The sequence below is a fragment of the Mesocricetus auratus genome, unplaced genomic scaffold, assembly GCF_017639785.1.
Source record: "Mesocricetus auratus isolate SY011 unplaced genomic scaffold, BCM_Maur_2.0 Super-Scaffold_100009, whole genome shotgun sequence".
Taxonomy (NCBI): domain Eukaryota; kingdom Metazoa; phylum Chordata; class Mammalia; order Rodentia; family Cricetidae; genus Mesocricetus; species Mesocricetus auratus.
Window position 1 is genome coordinate 73,162,655 of NW_024429193.1, and position 25,076 is coordinate 73,187,730.

The window sequence follows — 25,076 nt, forward strand, 5'->3', positions numbered from 1 at the left end:
ATTGGAGTTTGATACTTCAAAGTGTTGGAGGGATTTTCCATTTTTGAATAAAAAGTCTATTTAAAAAATTATTTTTGTTGCTCACTGTCACCTTACCAGAGAAGCTTAAAAATATGTGCTGTCTGTATGTGTGTATGTGTGTGTCTGTGTGTGTGTGTGCGCGCGCATGCGCGTGCAGACACCCAGCAGACACCCATGGAGGCCAGAAGAGGGCATATGATTCCTTGGAGCTGGAGTTACAGGAATTTGTAAAGCGCACGTGTGGATACTGGGATCTGAACTCTGGTCTTATGACAGAGCAGTAGATGCACACAACTACTAAGCCATCTGTTCACACTTCCCTCCCCCAGTAAGGTTTTACCTTTCTGAATGATTCACTTTAGCGACACTCTGAATGACCACATCCATTCAGCAGCCCGCATATTTAAGTAGGCTTACTAATTTCTTCATCCCACCTGTACTCATCTTGATCATCTCCTAAATGTGTCATGGCAGAGTAATAAGGGTCATGCCTCACTGTGGCTGTGTTTCTCTGTACCCTCAAGCTGCCTCGTCCAGCTGTACACGCCCTAGCTGGATGATTCCGCAACACTGATAAAGATTAATTATTGTGCATTACGTGGTACACCCTGTTCACACTCACTACCCCCTCCCTTCATACTCCGTCTGTCTCCATCAGCGCTCCACTCTTTGTAACAGGTCTTCATCCCATTGCCATATCTTTCTGTTTTGTTTTATGTCCCACTGGGTTTAACCGGGACTGCCCCTGTGGGTAGGATATGAGCTAGTGTTTACATCGCTAAAGACAGTTTTGCCCTCTCTCTTAGCAGCCTCGAGTACAAGTAGCCTATAACTCTCCTGTGAGAGCCATGGCCCCATGGTTCCCTCTAGAATCCATTCTGACAAGTTCAGTCTGGAAAAGGCAACCACAGCTTCTCTGAATTAGTGAGTTTATTGGAGGTTACATGCTTAGAAGGCATGTTTCATGGCCATCCTCCCCATCCTGTGGCCTTTATGGTCCCTCTCCCGTGATGCTCTTTGAGCTGTGAAAGCAGTCGTATGGTTGTCACAGAAGGACTGAGCAAAATGACTCACACATTACACTTTCAAAGCCACAAGTTTCACTACTATTCATGACAAAAAGATTCTCCGACTGAGGCTGAAGACAGAGCTCGTGTATCAGTAGCAAGCTAGTGATTTAGGCTGTCAGTATCCTCATTTAGAAAACAGAGGTGTTAGGTTCACTTGTTAGCCTGTGGGCTCCACAGCTATGACCTTTACCATAGCACCAAGTATGGACTTCCACATTGGAAATGAGCTAAGAAGTAAGTCACCCAGTTTCAAAGATCATGCAAAAGAATAGAAAATGGCTCATTTGCAATTCAATATTAAAATTTATTGGCATCTTTAAATTAAATATGGATTTATTTTGCGTTCCAAGTAAGTAAAACTGTGGAAAATGAAATTACATATTTATGGATACTGTAAAATTTTCTTTACTTCCTACATTTGAAAAAATGTTTTTTTTGTCTTACTAGTTTTGAAATTGTCTATTATCGTGACATATTTGCTATGCTAAGACAATACTTTTTACTTGAGAGTAGGTGGTTTTGTTATGGTTTAAGCTAACCCATAGTACTCAGCAGATCTTTTCTTATATCTGTCATTGTAAAGTAAAGCAGCTGTTTTCCACACATTGTTTTAAGATTCTAGCTTACATGTAAAAATTCTTTTACAGCATATATTGATAAAACAATTTTCTGTACATGCTTTCCCAACTCAGAAAAACGAGATGAACTTGACTTAATCATGAAGACAGTTCAAAGACTTTTTTTTTCATTCCCCAATTTTAATCAATAATAAACTGTCTTTTTGACATTTTTCTCAAACTTTCCAGGAAGGGTCTTCTTGTATTTAGAGACTGGATAGTCTTGCTGACTTCTCCAGTGTCTTCTCTTTAACTCTGAAGATTTCTCTAAAATGCGAACACACTCATCACATCTTTTTGTTCTTTTGAGTCCTTGAGTGAGTCTCTATGGCTCCCTGGAAGTGTCGAGCCTATCAGGTTTAAGACAATGGAAATCACTTCTCCCTCAGTCCTCTTTATCTCCTGTCTGTCTCTCCTAGTACATACATTCAGCCTTGAACCCTGCAAACTCTTTCATTGACCATGTTCGCTCCGTCCTCTGAGGTCATGTGTATGCTCTTCCCTCTGCCCAGAACATGGCTTTGGCTCCTATTCACACAGTAAAGCCACCCATCCTCCAGGTCACACTGCTGCTTCCAGGAAGACTCCACTCCTCTCCAAACTCTGCCCTACTTGCAATGGGGTCGCTGGCTTTTCTCACGCTTCCAAAGCACACTGTCCCCAGCCTCAGTCCTGGCACTGACTGCACTGCCATTTCCTGTTTCTCCCACTGGAATGTAAACCACAGGAGGCCAGAGACCCTGCGGAGTAGCTCAGTGGATGCCTTCTGAAGTCAAAATCTGGGAGGGATGAATCAATGGTTTAAGGACAAAAGAATATTCTCTGCAAGGAGAAAAACATGGAATAAGATCCAGTGGGGACTCAGCCAGTCATGATTCCATCAGGGACCACCCATTTGAGGTGAGGCTGTGCAACCTCCAGAGATCTTCAAGAAAAATATAGCTCCCATCTTAAAGGAGTTAGGAGAGATTATTCTGAGGCAAATGTGGGTGACCATGACCCAGGAACACAGATTCAGGTTGCCAGATATGATTACATGCTCCACCATGGTGCAGACTATATGAACTTTTATAAACACAGACCAAAAGAAAATTATACATTAAGACATGGATTAGAGCAGAGTGAGGGAAACTATACTGATGACATGCTTAACCCTTGAACTGGCAGAGATCAGTGGTAGGCTAAGAATGCTTTTCAGAGGTTTTACCTGAAGGTTTTAAACAAAGATAGTAGATCATAATTTTTTTAAAAAGGCTATTAAAAGACCTATGGCAACCCAAGGTAATTTGGCCCCAGATCAGCCACATCCCAATTCTACAACAACAGAAGCTCTAACTGGTCAGTCAGCCTTACATAATTGTCATTTTTCCGTGTTTTTTTTTTCTGTTGAATTGCAGTTGATAGAGATAAGCCTAAATTGATACATCAAAGAAGAAACATTGGGCAAATTTTATTTCAGGTAGACAAGGTAAATTAATGTATATTATTTAATTTTCAGACCACAATACTGTATCTGAACATTTAGATACATTTGTTATGTCTGCCCATTAAATTGTGTTTTTAAATATCAACTTTGATATTGCCACTTAAATACTTCAGAGGACAATAATATTCTACTGAAGTCATAGCTTAGGAAACTATTAGCTCAGGTTTTGACTGGGCACATCTTTCACTTGCATCCCACCAAAGAGAACTTGGAAATCTTCTTTCCCTCACTCTCTTTGGACATATTAGCAAGAATGGCTTACTAGGTCACACACACACACACACACACACACACACACACACACACACACATACACATACACGTGCATTCATGCAAACACACAGACTCATGAGCACACACATTTGTAACTTGAAATTGTTTTTAAATATTTCTGAATATCAAAAACTGTATGTATTAGGTAATCTTCAGTACTGTAGGTATTAGTTAATTCTAGAGTAGCTTTTTTGAATAGTTTCACACATTTATTTAGTGTGTGAGTTCACCTACATGTGGTACATGCAAAGGCACATGTGTAGCTGTCATGAGTTGTGTTTAAGGAGTTGGTTCTCACCTTCTACCTTCTGGGCTCAGGAGAACCAAACCTGTGTCATCAGCCTTGGTGGTTAAGTGTTTTTATACACTGAGCTGTTTCATCAGCCTGATTCTGGAGTATTAGTAATTTTTTAAAAATTGTCTTGTTCATCGGGGTAATACCTTTGTTCCTTTGTAGAATTGGTATGTTCTAGGTCACACAGTTAAGATGGTGTCTGTAACTTAGTTCTAGAAAATTTTGCCATTTCCTTTGATTATTTGGTTTAAATGGTTGAAGGTACTTGCCTTCTCATGAGAGAGTTTTTGCTTCTTTCACAAGACTTCTGACCTCGTGTTTCTACGTTCAGTGTTTAAAATTTAAATTACAGTGACTTTGGAGCTGTTGCTAAGAGTCATTTTTGGAATTAATTCTTTAGTTGATTTTGTGATTAAAAACATAAACAATAAGGTGAAGAATTAAAGCCATTTCTTATTGTGATTGTTAGATTTCCTATGCATTGAACTGGAAATGTTGTTGGAAGGACAAAGCTGTATTTTAGCAAGCCCTTTTAGCTTTGTTCTACTTTTATATTCTTACACTAGGCATAAATAAACCTCTCTGGGAAGCCCCTGTGAACCAAGGGGAGCATTGCTGCGTATGCATGCTTGTAAGGAATGTCCAGCCAGTGGTGTTTCCACTGCAGGCCACTCTGCATTATGACAGAACACATTTTCCAGAGATCACTGCAACAGTGTCTCCTGTCTCTCCTATGCCTGGCTTCCATCAGGAGATGCAATTCTTCTTCCTTTGAATAGGGGTTGGCTTTTGTAATCATTTGACCAACAGATTTATGGCAATGGTGACAATTTGAAACGTCCTAGGCCATAGCATAAGATATCTTTATGTTGTCTTTTAGGTGTCCCAGGAAAAATTCACTATAAGATGTTACCTCTATGGGTACAGATACCTAACATGAGATGATTGAGAGTCACACCGACTGGGTAGAAACAGTCAGAACAAAAACCTACCTGATTACCTTGCAGGGAATTCCCTTGCAGAGACCTGCCCTTGCCACTACCATTTCTAGGGTTTAGTGCAGAAAATCATCTTATCAATGTGCTGATGACTCCAGTCCAATAGTTTAGACACTCAGCCAGACAGCACAGGAAACCATCAAGGATAACAACAAATTAGTATTTAAAAAATAGATGTTGGTGTGGCTTGCTATACCACAAGGAAAATTGCAACAGGGCTCTCTATTTTGTAGTTTTTTTTTGTATGTGCATGTGTGTGCTTGGGCAGTGAGTCAAGAACTTTGAGTAAGTCCTTGGGGAGCTAATGGGGGGCCTTTGGCAGTGGGACCCAAATGAGGCCAATGAGGGACTATCCATTCATTTCTAATAATGCTGCATAATTACCTTGTCTGCTCTTTACAGGCCTAACAATTTTATTGACAAAGTCAGCTTTAAAAGCTGCCAGGTTGACTTGAAAAACACACAGGAAAAATGCTGTTTTACAGACCCATTAAGATTTGTATTTCTGAGCTTATTTCAATATCCCAGAAGGACCTCGTTTAAAAATTTAAATTATCTTTCATTCTTGGCTGGAGACTTGGCTTTCCCAGCTGGGTTTGTGGCACTTACAGTCACTCACTCTCCTCAGCTCTGCTTGGCTCTGATTTGGGCTCATAAAAAACACAGCCCACCAGCAGCAACCTGGCTCTCACAGCATATCCAATTTCAAGTTCTCAAATGTTTGTGCAAGGGGCTATTTTGGGAAATACTGGGATTTTCCTAAACAGCTGTAAAACCCTAATACTTCCCTAAATTATTTATATTTTGGAGAAAAATGCACTAGTCACTTGATTTTAACTTTTGAATTTCAAAAGAAACATCTAATGTCTAAAGTCGACAACTTACAATTAAAACATGACTTACATTTATTTAAAACAGAAAAAGAACAAAAGTGAAGGGAGATAAAAATGTTAAAATTGGAAGATTCTTCTTTGAGTAACTGGTTGCATATTTTTACTAAACATAGATCAGTTGTTAAATTTGGTATTATTCAGAAGAATTCTGTTTTTTAACATAAGTTTTAAAGCACAGGAATATGTGAATATGTGAATTCACATAAGTGCATTTTATTTCTTTTTCATCTCTAGCTAAGATATTTCTTTTGAGAAGGTGATGTGGTAAATACAATTTCAGTGATTTCTGTTTAAATAATTTTAATGGCTCTGCAATATTTTCTTTTCAAATAGAACTTTCCATTTCTTTTCTTTTTTCTTTTCTGTGATTTATTTCTTCTAATCTTTATGTGTGAGGGTGAGTTTCTGCATGGATGTCTGTGCACTGTATTGACACCTAGTGTCCAGGAAGGCCAAAGGACATTGGCTCCCTTTCAAGGGGACTTATAGGCAGGTATGAGCTGCTGTGTGGGTGCTGGGAACTGAACCTGGGTCCTGCTCAAATTAAGCAAGTGCTCTTACCAACTGAGGCTTCTCTGCAGCCCACTCCATGCCTGTCTTTTTAAAAGCACTAAATCTTTTCCTTTTTTTTTTTTTTTGAGAGATTCCTGAATGGAAGGGGAAGCTCTGTGTTTCCTATCACTTCCACTTTTCTCATTAGCTTAGGGGTAGGCTCACCATTTCTTTCAGTGTTGCTGGCTCAAATTTTTCCTCTCCAACTTCCAAAATGGCTTGTTTCTCATTAACCCCAGGAAGGGTTCTCAGGGTCAGCAATTTATATTAACCGTGGCTGGGGATAATCCTGCCTTTCACAGTATGAAAAGGAAGAAAGTGCTGGGCGGTGTGTGAGGAAGCCTTGTAAGACCATCTTTAAGATTTTATTTTTCAGCACTGAACTTTGGTGAATCATCAACACAACTTTAGGTTTAAGGATTATGAAGACTGAAAACACAAAAACAAACATTTTCCTTAAAATGCTCCAGGCAGAGTCTTTATCTCTACACTTCTGTGGCCAATTTACAAATTCTTGATTAGCTGCACTAGGAGCAAAGAAAGGTCATGGGTTTCTGCATGAGCTTTGTCGCTGTCATTATGTATGAGCATATTTTTGACATGCCTGGTGTATTTCAAAAAGAAAATGTACATGAGTTTGAAATAGTCCAAAATCTTAAAAAATATGGAACTTAAAAGTATTTCTCAGAGAAACAATTGCCTCCTACTATTGGGCACACCCCACCTGGAGCTGTAGCGCTGCACCAGGATAACAGGACTGTTTTTTGGTCCTCTGTAAAGCACAAACACCAGGAGGTGGGGTAACTTGACTGATGGTTGCAGATACCCTGCACAGAAAAAAGTACATTCGTTCTCTTTGTGTGTGTATGGGGGGAGGGGACACAAAATGAGATCAGCACAATTAGAAGTTGAGTTAAAACCTCAGACTGAATTTTAGGTATCAGAACAAAAACAGCATCTTTTTAAATGAGGCTAAGGAGAATGAGCAGTTCAAGCATACTTGAATTTGCTTCGTGGTTTCTTGGAGGTTGTTTACCCGGAAGCATGTGTGTTTACACTTTCCCATGACTTCTTAGCTATTACACAAATGTGCATACTTCTTGTAGCTAGCCATGCAGCTGTTCTTTTCCTGTACTTACCTCCATGGGTATACTTAGAAATAAAACAATTCCAGTTTTTTTAAGTTTTATTGCCCAGATATATCAAAATAGCTGTGTTCCTGAAGTGTCAAGTCTGTTTAGATAGTGCTATCAAATGTGGTTAAGCTTTTCTCTTGGCCATGCTAACGGTCTTCGTTTGTGGTTTCCTGATGTTACTGTAACAATTGTGGTTCAAATATGAATACTGCACATTTCTTAGCAACATAAGCATAGTGAAAATAATTTAAATTTAATCATAATCCAGTTTCTTAGAAGAGACAGTCTGCGGCAATCGCTTGAATTTTGATGGAGTAAAACTGAGTACGGAAGGCTGTAAGTGAAGAAATCCCAAGAGGGTATTTTATGCTGGGTACTATCTAAAGAAAATCAATATTACATTAAGTGGTGAATCTTTCATGCTCCAACAAAACACTCTACTTGTCCATTTAATTAATAGCAAATTCAATACAACAACAAATCACTGGGGAGTTGGTTACCACAAAAAAGGCTTGGCTCACGAACACTGTCACTCTGTATTTGTAGTAACCCCCTTGCCTTTAAGAAAACATCTGAGCGATGCTGTATTGCCAGTATTCAAACTTTAATACTGCCCATATCTGTGCACAAATTCAAATGGTTTCACCAAATGCGGAAAGGGTGCTGTCTTTAGCAACTCTCCATCCTGGGTGATCAGTTCAGTGTCAGACCCACCTTAACATCAAGGTAGCCACTGGCAGAAATGGTACCTTTGTCACTGCCAAGTGATTGGGTTGACTGCATGTAGGAAGGTACAAAGGGCATCATGAACCCAGATGGAATCTTGACAGTATCAAGTGACATGGGCATATTGACTAGGAAATATTAACATTTTGGTTTAAAAAAAAGAATTATTATTAGGTCGCATATTTAATGTGGTTTTCTTTCATTTTAAGCAGCACAACACAGCACTGTGGACTGCAATATGTAAGAAAAATGTCCTTAGTGCAGTCATGAACTCAGTTGAGACTTTCTGGTAAATGTAGATAAAAGTATAAGTCTTGACAGTACATTTTCTCCTTGGTAGATTTTCTCTCCCAAGATTTCATACCAAAAGATCTTCAGGGGTCTTCAGAGTCTTGCAGAAGAACCCATTGTGCTGTTCAGCTCAATAGAAAGAAATGCAAAGTTCCTGGACAGGTGGGTTTGAGGACCTGCCTGTACGGGCTAGGACACTATCTGGTAACTTTTACACTGCAACAGCGGCCCCTAGAGGCAACCAGGAAGAAGCCATGTTTTTGTTCAACACTAGCTTGACTTGATTTTTACAGGGGTTATCGAGGGAAGAAAACAGAATTCATTGTAGACAGGCACACAGAATGACAATGGATTTATCCAGATGACTGAAATACTATTATCCTTCATGACTGTCTGTGCCTTGGTGAGTTTCCCTTGTCTTCACAAGACTGTGTGAGACCTTTCGTCAACTAAATGCTAACAGGTTGGACTGTCTTAAGAGTGTAGCTTTCGCAGTTCTTGTGTCAATCTGTGAATAAGTCAGTTTTGAATTTCAGGGACTAATAGAAAGTGCAGGGAAATTTAGCATGTTCTAAGTGACAAGGCTACAATAAAACAGAAAGCTTTAATTTTCCAAGACTCTAGTCTGAGACGGTCATTTGTTTGCCGCTTTGCTGCGGCCTCTCATCTTGGTTGGGAACTATTGATGGACAAGGAATTATACACCTCTATTAAAAAAAACACATCGTTAATTAAAACTATCAATAATCATGGTAATAACTGGCTTGTATTTCTCTATCTTTGGCATTTTGATACTTTTTAATTAAATTCAGTTGGGGATTATAGAGTCAGCGAAAGGATGTGGGAGATCTAAACACTTTTCACTGCTTACTACTATGTTCATGAACAACCTTAGATACCTGCTTTTGCCCCTAAGTAAGCTCTTTTCTGGCGCATGGCACTTACTCACCATTCCTTGAAATGTACCATTAATGATCACATGAGTTCTTCTCAATCGTTCTGCTCTCTTCACTGTCTATGTCGTACTTACCTTGGAGCCGTCTCAGGGACACCATGAAGCATCTCCTATGTAAAGGCTTACTCTAGTGACCCGCCCCGTAAAGCCAGATTTGAACCTTGTTCCTGCTCTTTGCTTTGCTAAGTCCTCCCTCTGTAGGAGTGAACCTCACAAAGTTATCCGCCCATGAGGGTGGGGACAAGTAAATTAGCACAGGTAGAGATAAAAGGAAGCGAAAAGAAAAAGGACCTCCTCGTTTGGAAGCCGGCCACGCTTCTGATTCCCAGCTTGTGTGATTCTCTCTCTCTGATAAATAAATATATTGTATTCCCTATAGTATTGACTATCATTATTATCCCTCACAGCAGTTTGTAGTCACCATTCTTTCATTTTCACCACAGAACCTCGATGCCCTGCATGACCACCTCGCTACCATCTATCCGGGGATGCGTGCCCCTTCCTTCAGGTGCACTGATGCAGAGAAGGGCAAAGGGCTCATTTTGCACTACTACTCAGAAAGAGAAGGGCTTCAGGACATTGTTATCGGGATCATCAAGACTGTCGCTCAACAGATTCACGGCACTGAGATAGACATGAAGGTAATGTCCACCAGCAAAGGGGTCTCTGAATACAAGGGGCACTGGAACATTTGAAATGATGTTACAATGAATGTGTGTTCATGGGCTGCACTAGCAGGATCCGTAAGCTGAGATGGTGTGAACCCCAGGAGTCTTCTCCGTTTGGCCTGGGAATGCATTATACTAGGCAATTTTCCCCTTGCAACAGATTTTCTTTCTAATTATACATTGCTTAAGGCAACAGGAAATTCAGTTACTTTCTGTGAATACATGCCAACTGGGAAAGGGGAGGGGGCTAACTGAGCCTCAGCCTGCAACATATCAGATTGTGGGTGATGAAATGGAAAGAACATATTAAATTAGCAGATTTTACAGATCCCCTTGTTCTATGTGAATTCTTTCGTCTTTCCTGAAATGTACCTAGAACATTTTATTTTGTCATATCAAAGTTTGTGTTTTTTGTTTCTTTTTGTAAAATCAACTTGTGCTGGTGAACACGACCAAGCCGGCTCTGGCCTTTCCTGAGACTGTTGATGACAGCTGTTGTTATTTTTGAGTGGCCATTTCAAGGCACCAATAGAGAAAATGCACAATGAAGACAATTGCCATTTCTCTGTCTCTGACCCGTGTGGCTTCTCTGACTCATTGGTTCTCCATGTGCTTCTCATGGTCGGCCTCAAGTGCAGTGTAACCACAGATTTGCTGTACACATGTGCCTGTTTGGGAGGCCCAGCCTACCAGGCCAAGGGATTACTCTCTTCCTAGGCCACCCAAAAGGCTATGGGTACTAATAGGGAACGATACCAGATTATAATGAAAACTTCTGTCTTAATAATTATGGGAGACAGTTCAGCTGGCAGAATGCTTGCAATCCACACACTAGGTCCTGGACTCAATTCCCTAGTCTGGAATAAACGACCATAGTGGACCAAACCCATGACCTCAGAACATAGGGGATGGAGGCAGGAGGATTGGAAGTTGGGTTATTCTCAGCTACCTAGCTGACTGGAAACTTTCCTACTGGAAGCTTGTCTAAAATACAGAAGACCTTATCCCCAAATAATAGTGCCTTCACATCTCACAAGTCTGAAAATTTCTAGACAGACTTTTCAGCCTTACATGTGTACAGCATTTGCATCTATTTTGATTTTGCTAATCTTCTAAATGCGTTGTTCATAAACAGTCACTTATAACTAAGCTAAAATAACAACAATTAACCACAACTTCCCCCACTGGCATCCAGGTTATTCAACAAAGAAATGAGGAATGTGATCATACTCAATTTTTAATTGAAGAAAAAGAGTCAAAAGAAGAGGACTTCTATGAAGATCTGGACAGGTTTGAAGAAAATGGTACCCAGGAATCACGCATCAGCCCATATACCTTCTGCAAAGCCTTTCCTTTCCACATAATATTTGACCGGGACCTGGTGGTCACTCAGTGTGGCAATGCCATCTACAGAGTGCTCCCGCAGGTAAAGTGTTCATCGCTACCCTGGGGTCCTGACCCTCTTACAAGCTTCATTGCTTTTTAACCTTTGACAACGATTCAGGAAATATCCCATGCACTTATAACCTAAATGTGTTTCCACAGCACTTATTTGTTTCTTTTTTAATCACTTACAGAGAGAGGAGGAAGTTATACGAGAATAGCAGGCTTGCTTTGTGAGAAAACAGGGGACTTGGTAACAGCAGTCAGATTTCACTCATGTCTTTGTTTATATCTGCCTTCCAAAAATAGTTTTCAGAATCAGCTGTTGGCCAGGGGGAGAAGGGAATTTGAAAACACTCGGGGTGAAAAGCATCGAGGTTACCACGGGTAGAGTGGCAGATCATTGAAGGACCACAGAGGGTTTGCAGTGTACATCCTCGTTCTCTCATACTCCGTGTTAGGATTGGCCCACAGCACGTGTGGGACTAGAATACAGAGGTCTTGTGGAAAGCTGTATGTCTTGGAGCAGAAGAGTGTTTTGTGTGGGCTTTCCCTCGGGGTGTGCTAATCTGCCTGTTTCCTTCTGTTCTGAAATGACACGAGGTCCCTTTAGCCCAGTTATCTGCTCTGTCTCAAGCAGCTGCTGTGTTATTACTTCTATTAATATTATCTGTCTTTTGAAGCAAGTATTTACTAGTATTTTGATATTTAACTTCATTTTCAGTCACAGGCATCTAACATATGATGCTACAGTTTAGAAGATAACTTTCCTTTTTTTCCTTCTGAGATGATTATTTCATTTGCACCAGCTTATATTTGAGTATTAGATAACTAAATCCATATTAGGTTTCCTGTCTCTGCAAGTACATGATGTTTGCTTAACCACTCAGTTTCATACACAGGGTAAATTTCCCACTCAACACTTAAGATTTTTTTCAATTATAAATACAATTAATCTGACTTAATTTCAAGATTAATGTCTAATCATAAATTCAGTTTCAAGTTGCTCTTTATTCCCCCTCTTAGCTCCAGCCTGGGAACTGCAGCCTTCTGTCTGTCTTCTCTCTGGTCCGCCCTCATATTGACATCAGTTTCCATGGGATTCTTTCGCACATCAATACAGTCTTTGTACTGAGAAGCAAGGTAATCAGACACCCTTTCAGCTGAACGTAAGCAATACATGTTATCCATCAGCAGTAGTAGAGAAGGGAAATCATCTATGAGCATAGTCTATGCAACAGAGATACAAGAAAGTAAAGTACCACTCTCAAGGGAGCAATGCTTGGCTGAGGAGCACGGACCTCTGTCAGCTGATCAGAATGAGTGGGGGGAAAAGGTTGAGAAAGCGTCTTGCTGGGAATGTCTAAGTCTCCTTGATCTACTTCCTTGAATTTACAATCACTTTTTAAAAAGAAATCAGAAGACCTAACAACAAGTCTTTGATAATGTCACCAAAGCCAGTGATTTATTCTTCTGTAAATTGTTTATAATTCTTGCTAACATTTTTTTTTTCTGTAGGGAAATAAAAGGATTAAGAAAAATCTGTAAACTCACATAGTTGGTAGTTTGGATGGTTTACAGATCTCCTCATTTGTGTGCCTAGCGTAACTGTAGCAAACACAATTTCTGTAGCATCCACACTTTTCATACTCTCCACATGACTTTCCGAAGACACGGCCACATGTGTTTTTTTTGTATGCTGAGAACTGACTACTTGCAGTTGTTCTGTGGATACAGGGTTAGCTTGACTTAGCTTCAGAACAATTCACAAATGTGTGTTGCGGCCATACTGGAAAATCACAGGAGCTTACAAAGAATGCAAGTGCTGCCGCTCAGCTGCTCCCATCCTTTACGCACAGAAGGTCATCAAGTATTGACCGATGACCATCTTACCTAGGACAGCACCCCTCTAGTTCTGATGGGCCAGCTTCCTCTCCCTTAGGGTTGGTGAGAAGGATAGGTTTTCACTCCTTCCTGATGCCTTACCAGGCGGGGTGGGAGTTGGGGGGAGGCAGAAGCTAATGCTGTCTTCCATTTTCAAGGAAGGATTGCTGGATGTTGAGAAACTTGAATGTGAGGATGAACTTACTGGGACGGAGATCAGCTGCTTGCGTCTCAAGGGTCAGATGATCTACTTACCGGAAGCAGATAGCATTCTATTTCTCTGTTCACCAAGGTAACAACTTTTAGCTTAATTGAAATTGCGATAAGTTAAAAAACTAATTCAGTGCAACTTCATTAAAAATCTTTGATCAATATGTATTAGTTGCACATATGAATAGAATTTGCCATGATACTTCAGTGCACACATGTACATTTTATGGATCAAATACAGTCCTCTCTTAATCCAACAGCATTTTAGTTCACAATATTTATTTTAGCTGAAGTATAAAATGGATTTTCAAACTCTCATTATGTAATTTATAATACGGATGATTGCATTGGGCATTTCGGAAAACTCGAAGTCTCACCTTCTTTACATTGTAACATGATTTGTCTGTGAAATTCTTATGATGTTAAATTGTTGGATAAGCAATCTGTTGTTAGCTAATTCCATATTTTTGTGATTTCAAAGAGTATCCTGTAAGGGACCAGTTCTGGAAAGAATAGGATATGGTGAAATAAATAAAGAAATTGAATAGCTAGCAACAATTATAAAAAAGACTATTTTTTTGGTCTGAGCCACTTTTAATTAAAAACATGTAACTACTTTAATTGTGTTGTAATGTTCAAAGTGGATTATTAAACTAAAATTTATTCTAAGTGTGTCATTCATAGTATCAGAAGGGACAAAGCATGGTTGACATTTTTCTAGTTTTAGCATTTTACTAAAAGATGCAATGAGATTCAGAATATACATTGATAAAACAACAGAAAAAGATAATTGTGGGGCTTATTATTCGATGTTATTTTGCATACAATATTTAGCAGTAATTATGATTTATTATCTGAGAGTTATTTATCATGCAGACCAAAGAGACCAACCTGTGCAATATAAATTATCTTTGAAGCCAGTGCCATCCAGGGACCAAGTAACATCTCACCTTCCATCAGTACTCTTTGTTCATCATTGTCCTGATTGGGTGTCAGTAGAATGACAGATTTACTTTAGGGGCGTGTTTCTCTTCAAGGGCAGAAAAGTTTGTTTGAAGGGAGGATCACAAATTGCATAGTGTATACTTTAATTTTCATATACAATCAGTCCTATAGTCATACATTTACCAGTTACCATGCAATCTGTTCAGATGGAAGAATTTTTTGCCTATAAATAATTCTAGGATGATTAATTTAAATGAAGAAAAAATAATAAGGATTTCATTTTGAGACAGGATGTCACAAAGCGGCAGCTAGCCTCAAACTACGTATATAGACTTGCATACTAGTGAATATTAGATCTTCTTGTCCCACCTCCCGAAGACTGACAAGAACAAGTGTGCAACACCACAGTACCCCTTTGTGTGATGCTGAGGAGTGATGGCGGATGTCCTTCTGTATGCTGTGAATACATCATGTTTCTCTTATTGACTGATGAATAAAGCTGTCTCAGCCAATAGACAGGCGGTATTTAGCCAGGCTGGAAATCCAAATAGGGATAGAGAAAGGTAGTAGGCAGAGTAAAGGGAGATACCATGTAACCACCAGAGGGGTAGGATGCCCAGGCATTCTCCCATAAACTAAGACCAAATGATACACAGATTAATAGAAACGGGTTAGTAATTAAGAGAGAGTTAGGCAGTAAGAATCCTGAGTCATTGATCAAACATTTATAATTAATGTAAGCCTCTGTGTGTTTATTTGGGACTGAATGGCTGAGGGAATCAGGCCAGATAGAGACTTCTGTCTATAGAGGATTGAATACAAGAGGAACTTTCAGAAGAATAAGCTGTTTATAATTTCATTAAGATTTCTTGAACGATCTTGGCTGAAGATTTTTATGAATGATGTTGGCTGGGCGTTGGTGGTGCATACCTGTAATCACAGCACTCTGGAAGCGGAGGCAGGCAGATTTCTGTGAGTTGGAGACCAGCCTGGTCTACAAGAGCGAGTTCCAGGACAGCCTCCAAAGCCACAGAGAAACCCTGTCTTGAAAAAAACAAAAAACAAAAAAAGTATGAATGATCTTTCACCTAGTATTCATTTTATTCTGATTATTATAACCCTCCATTGAATCTCCCTTCCACCTCTGTAACCTCCCCCCTCCAGCTTTCAGATTCTATTCCTACATGTACAATTTTGTTGTTATTGTTTGTTTTGTTTGGGGTTCTTTTGAAACTCATTGAGTTCAATGAAGACCACTGTGAAGTATTCACTATTGGTACTATTCACTGGGGCCTGGTGGGCTCCTCAGTGAAGACAATGTCTGTGTCTCCCACAGACTCCAAATGTAGCAGAGGTCATTCATTAGGGCGAGGTAAGGTTCCTACACTCCCCAGGCCATGACTGACTGTTGAGGCTCAGCTGCTGTTTGGTCATGGCTGCATGGGCTGTGCTATGCCGAGAAAATGGCATGTCTCCGCCCTTCTCCAGCTGCCACATTCTTCTATATCTTACATTCTGCCTGCCCTCATCCAGGATGCTTCCTGAGCCTTCGCCTTAACAGGGATGGCATAAATATTGTCATTAAGGTTGAATATTCAACTACCTCTCCTTAGCACTTAGAGCAGCTGTGTGTCTCTGCAGTCATCACCATTATAGTGAAAGTCTCTGATTAAAGCCATGAGTGTCATCTATATACAGATACAGATATGCCTGTTTTATTTAGAAATCATGTTGACTTCATGGCAATTTAGTTAAATAATTATTATGTTCTCCCCAATGGCTTAAGACCTCCTCAGCCTTATGCAGGTGTAAAGTGCTACTTTTGTAGAGTGGGCTTCAAATCCAATCAGAGATCGGTTGTTTCTTCATATTAGAGTTGTGCAACTATTTCATGAGTGGGCAAATCTTGTCATGCAGATTGGTCCTGTAGATCATACAGTTCAGCTAGACAAGACCATTGATGCCTTTTCTCCCCCAGCAGAATTGCCACACCTTCTGGAACTATGAAATCTACCCAGCAGGAAGGAAGCTTCCCGCTCCATTCCAGCTTGATTTCTCTATACTTTGCAGCCAAGGTGTATGATATCTTCAGTTACAGGGCTTTAGCAGCTAGGTGTATGCAGTTAAGAGGAGTAACAAGAGTATGTGTTGTCTAAAGAGGCTCTGTGGCCTCTGTGACTAAGAGTGCATATTACACTTGGCATTAGGTTATCCATTTCAATTTTAAGATTATCTAATTTTGTCTTTCCTCACGAGTATATCTTGTTTGAACACATTTGGATAATTGGATAAGTCATCTTTCATCTTTTTAGATGGGTTTATTTTTGAAAGAAGGCTTTAAAATATACAAAGCAATTGTGTAATTTGTCATTAATATCCTTTGTTAATCTGTGTTTGCATAGGGATATGCTTACTTTGCTTTGACTTATAGATATTTTTGTTGAGAACACTTTCATGAGAACCTCTTTTTAATCTAAAATTCCTTAGTAAAGTCATGACTGACATTTGTTATTTTAGAGACACTGCTGTTTCAAGTATCCAGAAAAAAATAACTTTATACTTTAAGAATTAATTAAAGCCAAAAATGTATATTTAGATACTTAGGTAATGAGTAATTTTTAACTAAACCTTTTATTTACCAGAATTTCAGTGAACCAATCATGATCATTGTAATAGTGCTATAAAAAGATAACATTTAAGTTACAAAGATTCATAGACTTCAGCAAGGTCTAATACATTTTAAAAATGAGAAAATTAACCAAAAAATAAGAATAGAAGAAGAAAAGAAAGCCTGAAGAAAGAAGGGCATAAAAGCCCAAGGCAGGGAGTCTTTCAACTGCACACTGAGGAAGACTACTGAAGCTTAGAAACTCCATCACAGTTTCTAATAGCAAAGAATTAGTTATAAGATTCTTAGAATCATAAGGAGGAGGTTTCTCAATAGAAATACCATTATTCTTGACTCATGCGCTAGGATAGATTGTTCTGGGATAAGGAAAAACAAGATGATTGTGTGAAATGTACTTGCCTTGTATTCCACACGGGAAGAGATTTAGGCGGGGCAGTTTTCTGTATTATCTTTCCATGAATGCAGATGCAGATACCTCCAAAAAGTACAACTTGACAAACACCTACTTCAAGTTTGCCGCTTGCTAGTGGGGTTTTAGATACACAGGAAGCAAAGCCTTCTTTGGGTAGGCTCCTCCTCTTGTTTCTTCCCCCTGATCTTTTGAACAGTGAAGGTGGAGAAGGGGAAAGCTGCCCCACGCCTCTTGCTGTAGGGAGGGCTAATCCCACCTCATGCACCAGTGATGCTGATTTTGTTCCATTGCTGTGTGGCAGCGTGATGAACCTGGATGATCTGACAAGAAGAGGCCTGTACCTGAGTGACATCCCTCTTCATGATGCCACTCGAGACCTAGTTCTACTGGGGGAACAGTTCCGGGAAGAGTATAAACTGACGCAGGAGCTGGAAATCCTCACGGATAGACTGCAGCTCACACTGAGAGCCCTGGAGGACGAGAAGAAAAAGACAGACACGTAAGCACGGAGAGAAGAAAGGGCTGGCTTTTAGTCACAATTTGCCACCACTTGTGTAATGCTAGGGTTCATCCTCTCACTAGAAGCGCCTTGGACCTCTTGTGTCCCCAAGCATTGTTTGGCCCTGTCTCCACATAGTAATTAAAAGCAGTACTTTCCTGATGCCCACAGGATGCTTTTCCTCAGGTTCTTGAATGCTTTTTTTTTTTTGTAATTTTGTTTGTGAATTAAGATGTTGTGTTTTTGGAGAATTGAACCTAATTGACTTGTTTCCCAGTAGAACCATGTTACTCCACTCCAGCACCAGAAGATTGATAGCTACTACACCACACCCTCTGCTTGCTTAGCATTGATGTGTGTGCAAGATGCCTGTCCGCAGACGCTGACCACACAAGAAAACACAACAGTTAGCATCATTAATACCATGAATGGAACAGAGACTTCATTGTAGATGCCAGTCTCTATCCACAACGGCTTCATTGGGTCACATGCTTTTGCCTCTACATTAGTCACCTGAAAGCTCAGTCTACTTGCTTTGAGACTGCCTCACTTCCCCCAAGGTTGTAAGGGAACCTACAACCTAGTTTAATTGGTACATGTTCTGTAAATTTCATCAAGCACATGGGGGTAGGCAGCTCAATGTCTCCCACTGGTTATCGGTACATGACACAACTTCATTCATGAAAAATATCACATGCTTATATGATGCACCAATGTCCTATGGGTCAGTCGGTTGCTGCTTCTCCATATTCTGCATTGTCTGTGATATCAGCAGATGATGTAGATCTCACTTCTTTATATTGTGGTTCCATGTATGTTGATATCCGCACTTAGAGCTGTGTTACTCAGGTTTCTGTTGCTATGAGAACTACTGAGGTAACAAACTCATGAAGAAATGAGGAAAGTTTGGGTTTGTGACTTCAGAGCTCTCAGCCTCTGTTGCTGGCCCTGTTGCTTTAGGCCACAAAGGGACCAAACACCATAGCAGGGAAGCACAACAGAGGAGGCTGCTCATGTCATGCTCGCTAGGAGGCTAAAGGGAAGGATGAAATCTGTGTGTCAGTCAAGGGTGTGCCCAAGTGACCCAACATCCTCCCACTGGGCCTTACCTCTTAAAGCTTTCATCAGTCTGCAATGGCGCCACAGCCTAGGGACTTCAAAACACGGGCCTTTGGGGAATGTCTCAGGTCCAAACTGAACCAGTAGTAAACAGACACCTAGTACTACAAAGATGCAACCATTTAAATTATGGAAATGTCCATATATTCTACATTCCATATGAAAAATGCTGTTGATTCACATTGCCAGTAAATTGTTGGCTTGAGTGTTCTCTTCTCTCACTGGTCTATGGCACAGCCTTTGGCACTTATGCTATAGTCTCTAGAGTTTGAGTTCTGAACCAGAGCAAAAGGATTTATCACAGGACCCCTTCTTTGTTTTGGTTTGCCCAAGGTTGAATGAATTTTCAAAAACCATCCGTACAATTTTCTTTGTTTCTTTTTTTTTGTTCAAGTTTGAGTGGATTTTCAAAAACCATTTGCCCTATTTAGGAATAGTGTGCTTCATTAATTTTCATGATTGGTTTTCAGATTAATAGATTGGGATTTGATTTTATAACAGAGACTTTATTTTTAAGACAATTTCATTATAAACCATCTGGTTTTCTTTAAAGCTAAGCTCTTCTACTGCTCACATTCAATATTAAGTTCTAATTTCAATTTTGCATGAAATACTTTCTGCTTAGAAGCTAAAATTAGTCACTGAAGAAATTCGGCTATGGCTAGAGAGAAATATGGCTCATGTCTGTGTTTCATATTTGAACTCTGCCCAATGGCTAAAAGGATGAAAAAGATAGGAAGCCTTGCTTCTTTTTGTTTCTTCAGCCTGGGAACCCAGGGGTTTTTGCTGTTCTTTTAATCTTTCAGCTCCCCTCCTGCTGAGTGTTGATCATGCTCTTTCCTTAGCTTAGTCCCAATGTCATGATAGAGGTCTCATCATTGCCTACAGAAATAAAATGTCTGCCCATCTAGACCACTTATCCTTTCTTTTATCAGTTTCTTCCAGGAAAGAGGGAAGTATAAATAAGATTAGGAAGCAATTCTACTTTATCTGCTGTGAATTTGCAGAATTTGAGATAAATTTTATTCCTGTAAAATGAACATGTTTCTGTTACTGGGCTATTTGTGCAGTATTTTAGATGCTCATACTGATAATGTCAAGCCTGTCACTGTCATAAGAACAGGGCAAGACGCCAAGACTACAAATTAAAACTGCGAGGTCCTATTGATGATATTTTGTTTTGCCTATCTATTTATTTACTTGGTTGGTTTTTTTTTTTGAGTTGGTTTGAACTGGTTTAAGATTAGGGATATATGTGATCACAATAGACAAAAATTTGCTGTTTCTGTTTTGTACATAGCTAATGTTTGATTCTTGTTTTTAAAGGATATCTTATCAGAATCCAGCACAATGGCTTGATGCAATACAAAGGCAAAGGTAGAATGGTAAAGGTTCCCCAACATGTCTTACAGTGCTTTCTTCTAACCCACATAGATTGCTGTATTCTGTCCTCCCTCCATCTGTTGCCAATGAGCTGAGACATAAGCGCCCAGTGCCTGCCAAAAGGTACGACAATGTGACCATCCTCTTCAGTGGCATTGTGGGCTTCAATGCGTTCTGTAGCAAGCATGCATCTGGAGAAGGAGCCATGAAGATTGTCAATCTACTCAATGACCTCTACACCAGATTTGACACACTGACTGATTCACGGAAAAATCCATTTGTTTATAAGGCAAGTCCTCACGGGAGTCTGTGTTAGTGCAATGCATGTCTGGTCTTCTGGGATGCCCCACAGAAGCCCATGGTCACTGCACCAGGACTGTAGCTGCTTTACTGTGTTATGACGTCTATTGAGTTACTGCAGGCCACAGCTTAAATACTTTCCTCATGTAAAGAAATGTATTATTTGACAATTTCATACATGTGAATGACACGTTCTGATCACATCCACACCCACCTTCTCTTACCTCCCTCCCATCTCACTCTTCCCAACAAGTAGCCTCTCTTCCACTTTCATGCTTTTGTTTGTGTGTCTTCTGACCCACTGAGTTTATGTGGAGCTATCCATAGGAGTATGGACAACTTGCCAGTAGTTACAGCACTAAAGACAGCATATCTCACTTCCCCAGAAGCAATCCTTCATCTATGATCTAATGTTGACATGCCTAAGCTTTGTGCAGACTCTGTGAAGGCACCTGAAGCTGCTGTATGACCCTGAGTACAACAGCCATGTCATTTCCAGAAGACGTCATTTCACCACCTTCCTCCTCCTCATCGGCTTTTACACTTTTTTCTGGTCCCTGATGAGCTTTCCCAGATGTCCATCGAGCGTTGGAGGAGATGACACAGACTTAGCATTATGCACTCAATAGTCATTCTCAGTCCCTTGACCAACCACGAGTCTCCACATTAACCACTGCTCACTGTAAAATGAGCAAGGCTGAGGGCAGCACTAAGTCTATGGTATAAACTTCAACGCTGAGTAGTTACCACTTAGGGATCTTTCTTTTCATTGCGACTACGATGATGTTTCATGGAGCAGACAATCCCTGGCTGACACGAAGGATCCGGCAGTTTCTTGCACTTAGGTTAACGAGTCTGTGCAGATTGTTTATTACATCGAGTATAAACACAGCATTCATTTTTGTGCTCAGCCAAAGACATTTTTTCCTAAAATACATAAATGCTTTGCACTGTGAAGTAGTCATGGAGCTTGAGAAGGGTCCTGGACCTCAGGTTTACTTTTAGATACCATCAACTTGAAGATAAACATTTACAAGACATCTCTGCCCTTTGTTTTAAGTAGAAACAAATATAATATTGGAAAAACGAAGTCAGTGGAATATTGCTTTATAAAGGCAAGAATGTTACTCACCGTGTCTAGGCTCCCGGGGTAATATAACTGCATGAAGACTATTTATTTTGTGGTTCCTTCTGAGCCACAGTTCTTCAGTTGGTGAGAGCATCACAATACTACATAGCTTACCCCAGCCAACTCTGCTCATATTAAACAAGAAGGTAGGTGAAATCTGAAGAATGATACCCAAGGTCCATCCCTGGCCTCCATACACATGTTCACAGAGACATGTACCTGTACAACACCTATGCAGCAAAGCAACAGCTCCATTTAAAAATTAATTAAAATAGGGCTAGAGGCCTTGCTAAATCATTGAACTTCAGCCAACAGCTGCTCCAAGAAGCAGTGAAGTAACAGAATATTCTACAAAGGGCTGTGCAAGCATGAGGGTCTGCGTTTGGAAAAGCCAGGGTGCCCGTTCACATCTGTAACCACAGTGCTGGGGGAAGTGGAGGCAGGCGGATCCTGGGGGCTTGATGGCCAGCCAGTTGAGCTGAACACTAGGCTCCAGGTTCTGTAAGAAACGCTGTCTCGCCGAGCTGTGGTGGCGCACGCCTTTAATCCCAGCACTGGGCAGAGGCAGGTGGATCTCTGTGAGTTCGAGACCAAGCCTGGTCTACCGAACAAGTTCCAGAACAGCCTCCAAAACAATACAGAGAAACCCTGTCTTGAAAAACAAAAAACAAAAAAAAACAAAAAAAAAAAAGAAAGGCTGTCTCAAAAATAAGGTAGCAGGCTGGGGAATATGGCTCAGTGGAAGAGTGCTTGCCTAGCCTGTTTGAATGCCTGGATTCAAATTCCATCCTCAGCAGTATTATACTCACACAGAAATAAAAGGGAAAATGGCAAAAATTACGTTAGAGAAAGAGAGAGAGAGAGAGAAAGAGAGAGAGAGAGAGACCTTCCATCAACCTATAACCTGTATTGCACAGGCAAGAACATTGCACACACACCTGCACACACTTGCACAGACATGGGTAAGGGCATTTTTACATATATGTGCATGCACATGTACACATTCTATTGAGTGACGGGGGGGGGGGTCTCAGATGAAATGATCAAGGGCCCATACTGTGTCAATTCCATATCGTTAGGAGTTCTATTCTGCTAGAGCTCACCACTCTGGTTTTACGGAATTTAAAAGGAAGGTCACTGTGAATTCTAGGGGAATATTATTTATCAGAATAATATTTAAAAAAACAAGCAAAACACAAACAAACAAACAAAAAAAACACCAGTCACTTTATGTCAACCATTGATCATGTGAATGTTTGTGTTGCCTTAGGTGGAGACTGTTGGTGACAAGTATATGACCGTGAGTGGTTTACCAGAACCTTGTATCCACCATGCACGGTCCATATGCCACCTGGCCTTGGACATGATGGAAATTGCTGGCCAAGTTCAAGTAGATGGTGAGTCTGTTCAGGTGAGTAAAGAAATTGAACATTTGGATACTAATAGTAGAACTCAGTTGATAAGCAATCATATTCCTGTTCTGGGAATGTACAAACAGGGGCATCCCGAAAGAAAAGTGTTTGTTGTATTACACTCTTCCGTAGATATGAGAAATAAATTAGTTCATTTGTTCTGTGGACAGAATGTCCTGAGCACAAGGAAACTTCAACTGTTTCTGTTTTATTGATGGAAGTTGCCCACTTCATATATTCAGGTCTTTCTCTTTGAACAGAATATTTCTCTTCCCAGAGGGACATTGTGTGAAGGCATTTGAAACAGTCTGTAAAATATGCATTCAAGGCTATTGAAGCAAAACTTTGCTTTCTACAGATAACAATTGGGATCCACACTGGGGAGGTGGTGACAGGTGTCATAGGACAGCGGATGCCTCGGTATTGTCTTTTTGGAAACACTGTCAACCTCACAAGCAGAACAGAGACCACAGGAGAAAAGGGAAAGATCAACGTTTCTGAATATACTTACAGGTGAGGAAGGGATCATCTTTTCTATAAGGGTAGTGTGTGGGCGAACTGTGTGGTTTCACTACCTTTAAATAGTTACTACATCCATATCTCCCCTCTGCTTATGGAATTATTTTTTATTTGAGAATTACGTATCACTGTTTCCATGGTAGGTAAACCACCTCACATCACAGTGGATGTTTCTGATAAGCATCTTTACTAAAATCTTTTTAAGTACAACTGCAATGTGGAGTCTGGCTGTTTTAATTCTCTACACAATCTTTCTCAACATTCCTCTCTAATCCATCTCCTGTCTCACAGGTGTCTCATGTCTCCAGAAAATTCAGATCCACAGTTCCATTTGGAGCACAGAGGCCCAGTGTCTATGAAGGGCAAGAAAGAGCCAATGCAAGTTTGGTTCCTCTCCAGAAAAAACACAGGCATTGAGGTATGGCTCACCAGGGAATTGCTTTTGTCTCTGAGAAGGAATAGAAAGTGGAAATTTCAAGCAGACATGACAGAAATGACCTTGGAATGGCAAGAATTCTTGCTTGTAGAGAAGAACACTTCAGTAAAATTCAGCTTCACTGTAGTACTGATGAACCAGATAAAACCAGATCTGCCTTAAAAGGTGCTGTATGGTTTAGGTCTGGTGATGAAGTAGGAACTAACCCAGGCTGGGCAGAGCTGAGGTGTACTTCTTCCTCTGTGGACCAGTTCAAACACCAAGTACTGGGTACCCAGGGACACATGAGGCCTTCTCAGCCCCTGCTACTCCATCTGAGATTTCAGCAAGTCTGCCCAATGGCCATATTTCCTAGCAGTTATATCAATCAGGAAGCTTAGGATTCTCCCAAGGCCACTCCTGTGCAGTGTTTGAAGGACCCTTGATGATCTGGTCTTCTTGAGTTTCTCCTTCAGAGAGGCCTTGTTTCTGATGTTTTAGAACCCAAACAATTCTTTACAAGAGAGTTAGGTTCCCAAGTGCTGAGAGATTCTACTCCAGCCACCACCCAAGGCAGGACTGCCATGTCCTAGCCACGCCTGATCTCTTCTCCTCAAGAGGCCAAATCATAAGCACAAGTACAGTTTGTTCCTTCTTGGTGCATTAACTCTTCATAGGGTGTGAGGTTACTCAAACACATATCTTTCCCTCTGTGTATACATTCCCTAAAAATATTTTCATAGAGTATAACAAACACTAAAGGGAACAGAATGCCAGCTTTTAAACCCTTTCAATTTCTAAATAATTGTCTGGCGAGGGTGGCACGCTCATGGGTACCCGTCTGAAGAAGCAAACT

General features: G+C 40.4%; 1 protein-coding gene across 2 annotated transcripts in view; it reads left to right on the forward strand.

The window, feature by feature from the left end:
* The window catches only part of Gucy1b1 (guanylate cyclase 1 soluble subunit beta 1), a 44,511-nt gene that overhangs the window by 18,029 nt on the left and 1,406 nt on the right, over positions 1-25,076 (forward strand). For both annotated transcript variants that reach the window (XM_005076157.4, XM_040752605.1), the window contains 9 exons: positions 9,757-9,954; positions 11,177-11,407; positions 12,391-12,507; positions 13,407-13,540; positions 17,746-17,943; positions 20,497-20,734; positions 23,145-23,285; positions 23,645-23,799; positions 24,097-24,223. In XM_005076157.4, the coding sequence (XP_005076214.1) occupies positions 9,757-9,954; positions 11,177-11,407; positions 12,391-12,507; positions 13,407-13,540; positions 17,746-17,943; positions 20,497-20,734; positions 23,145-23,285; positions 23,645-23,799; positions 24,097-24,223 (1,539 nt within the window). The remainder of the gene's footprint in view (positions 1-9,756; positions 9,955-11,176; positions 11,408-12,390; positions 12,508-13,406; positions 13,541-17,745; positions 17,944-20,496; positions 20,735-23,144; positions 23,286-23,644; positions 23,800-24,096; positions 24,224-25,076) is intronic.